Source organism: Chinchilla lanigera, unplaced genomic scaffold (assembly GCF_000276665.1).
Source record: "Chinchilla lanigera isolate Chin_1 unplaced genomic scaffold, ChiLan1.0 scaffold00010, whole genome shotgun sequence".
NCBI classification, from domain to species: domain Eukaryota; kingdom Metazoa; phylum Chordata; class Mammalia; order Rodentia; family Chinchillidae; genus Chinchilla; species Chinchilla lanigera.
Genome location: NW_004955411.1, coordinates 10,205,072 through 10,207,249, shown reverse-complemented (window position 1 = coordinate 10,207,249; position 2,178 = coordinate 10,205,072). Strand labels below are relative to the sequence as shown.

Genomic DNA, 2,178 nt, shown 5'->3' with positions numbered 1-2,178 from the left:
TTGGTAAAAATATCCTGTAGCAAATCTAATTCCAATTCACTTATGATCTTGGGAAACTTTTTAAAATTCATGTTTAAAACTCTTTTATTTCACAATATTTTGAATTTAAGATCCTACATTTGCATACATTCATTTGCATTACATTTGTTTCATACTCTGCCCTAAAAATCCCTAGACTAATTTCATTCAGATAGTTTTATTAAGTAAATAATGTTCTGTCCTACTAACTTCATTAGTCTGTGAACTATTTATGGTACAGAACTCTTCTCTTACCAACTTCCTCAGGCTCTTGCAAATTGTTCCATGAATAGCATTTAACTCTGGGACCAGAAGTCTAGTCACATAAATATTCAAACTCTCTATTTAAATCCTAAAAGAATTCACCACTTCGAAACTATTTCCAAAGGATATTTATATAAGACATTGCTCCAGGAATATTGTCAGCTATGCTAATAACTTAATTATCGCCTGCATCAAGACCATTCTCTATCACTGCCCTTAATCCATCTGTCAAATACAAAACTTGAACGCACTGTAATTCTTTTAAGAATCTTTATTGATTTTTTTAACAATTCAGTTTGTTGGATCTCCGTGCAGTTTATAAAAAAAAAAAACTTCAATAGTTTCATATAAACTGCAATCAAAAAAGTAATTTACTTTGTCAATGATGTCATCTGAAGTTGCAAGTTATTTTTTGTAATATGCAGAACAGTAAAATGCAAGCATGCTCTGGGATGCAGGTGCTCCTGTGTACTATGGAGTTATTTTTAGAGCTTGCTAAGGTCTGCAGGCAGTTTATGGGATGCAATTATTTTCTTCACAATTTTAGGTACATGAGAATAAAACTGATATTTTTTGAATAAAGTATTTTTCTCAAAAAAGTTGAGGCAGCTTTTGTTGAATGCTATCTGCGCAGGTACACGTGCTACACCTCGCAATGTACTAAGAGAGACCAGACAGCAGAGTCCTTGTTCATGCTGAAACTTGAAAGTCCCTCCACGCGAGTCGAGGAGTTCCGAGAAAAGAGGAAGGCATAACACTGCACAGTTGTTCATTGTTTTACATTAACAGAACACACCAAGAAACTTTACATGACAAGGAAGCAAATCCCCTCCACTGCTTTTAAAGTCAGTGATGTCTGCAGCGGAGGGGGGAAGTGGAGCAAACTAGTATGGGTAAAGCTTAAGTCTACACCTCATGCAGAGCTGTCCTTTTTCCTGTCCTCTAATGTTTCTCAGACATCTGAATTGGAACTGAGGTTTGTTAACCTGGGGTCCGCATTGATTTCGTATCTGTAATGATACCCTTCCATGTGATCCCTGCAGGCATCTCTGATGTTGTGCATCCACTTTTTTATCCCCTTACGGTTCAAATACAAAACGAGGAGGAAAATGGCGCCTATCAGGGCTAAAACAATACCCAGGAAGACGTAAGAAGTCTGCAGGGAAGGAGGCAGGATAGGGTCACAGTCCAGGTCGGAGATGTTGAGTTCCACAAGAATGTGATTCCTCATTTTTTCTGGGAACGCACAGGTGAGCCCGGCTTTGCCCTCCACTATCTCGGTCTCCTTGAGCCAGGTCACCATGTCCACCATGTGACAATCGCAGACCCAGGGGTTGTTGTCCAGGAACACCTTGACACGCTCCAGGCCTTGCAACTCGGCCAGGGTGCCGTTGTGAAGGACCTTGAGCGCGTTGTCCTCTAGATGGAGGCGTTCTAGGTGTGTAAGGTTGCGGAAGGACAGGTAGGTCAGGCTCACCAGGGAATTGTTGCGCAGGTCCAGGTGCCTGAGGCCAGGCAGCTGGGCCAGCGTGTCCCTGGGCAGGTAGAGAAGGTGATTGCTGGCCAGCTCCAGGCGACGGAGCCCCTGCAGCGCGCGGCCCGCCCGCAGGGCCGCGGCCACCATGCTCTCCACACTTTGGTTCTGTTTCTGTTCCGGGTCCAGGTGCTCGGCGGGGGGCTCGATGTGGTTCAGGATCAGTTCCGACAGGGGGCTGGGGGCCGAGGCGCTGGCGTTGAGGCCCGAGAAGGCGAAGGGGCTGAGGTGGACGAGCGGGTTGTGGCTGAGGTCGAGCTGCCGCAGGCTGGGCAGGTCCTCGAAGGCAGCGGCGTGCACCCGCGCCAGGCGGCTGCCGCTGAGGTTGAGCGCGGCCAGCTCGGCCAGGGGCGGGCGGCGGG

General features: G+C 46.1%; 1 protein-coding gene across 1 annotated transcript in view; it reads right to left on the bottom strand.

Annotated features, from left to right (window-relative positions):
• Window positions 1-538: 538 nt before the first annotated feature.
• Window positions 539-2,178, bottom strand: part of Tpbg (trophoblast glycoprotein) — a gene marked incomplete in the record, with an annotated part of 3,568 nt that continues 1,928 nt past the window's right edge. The window contains 1 exon segment of the mRNA XM_013510911.1: window positions 539-2,178. Within this exon segment, the coding sequence (XP_013366365.1) occupies window positions 1,235-2,178 (944 nt within the window).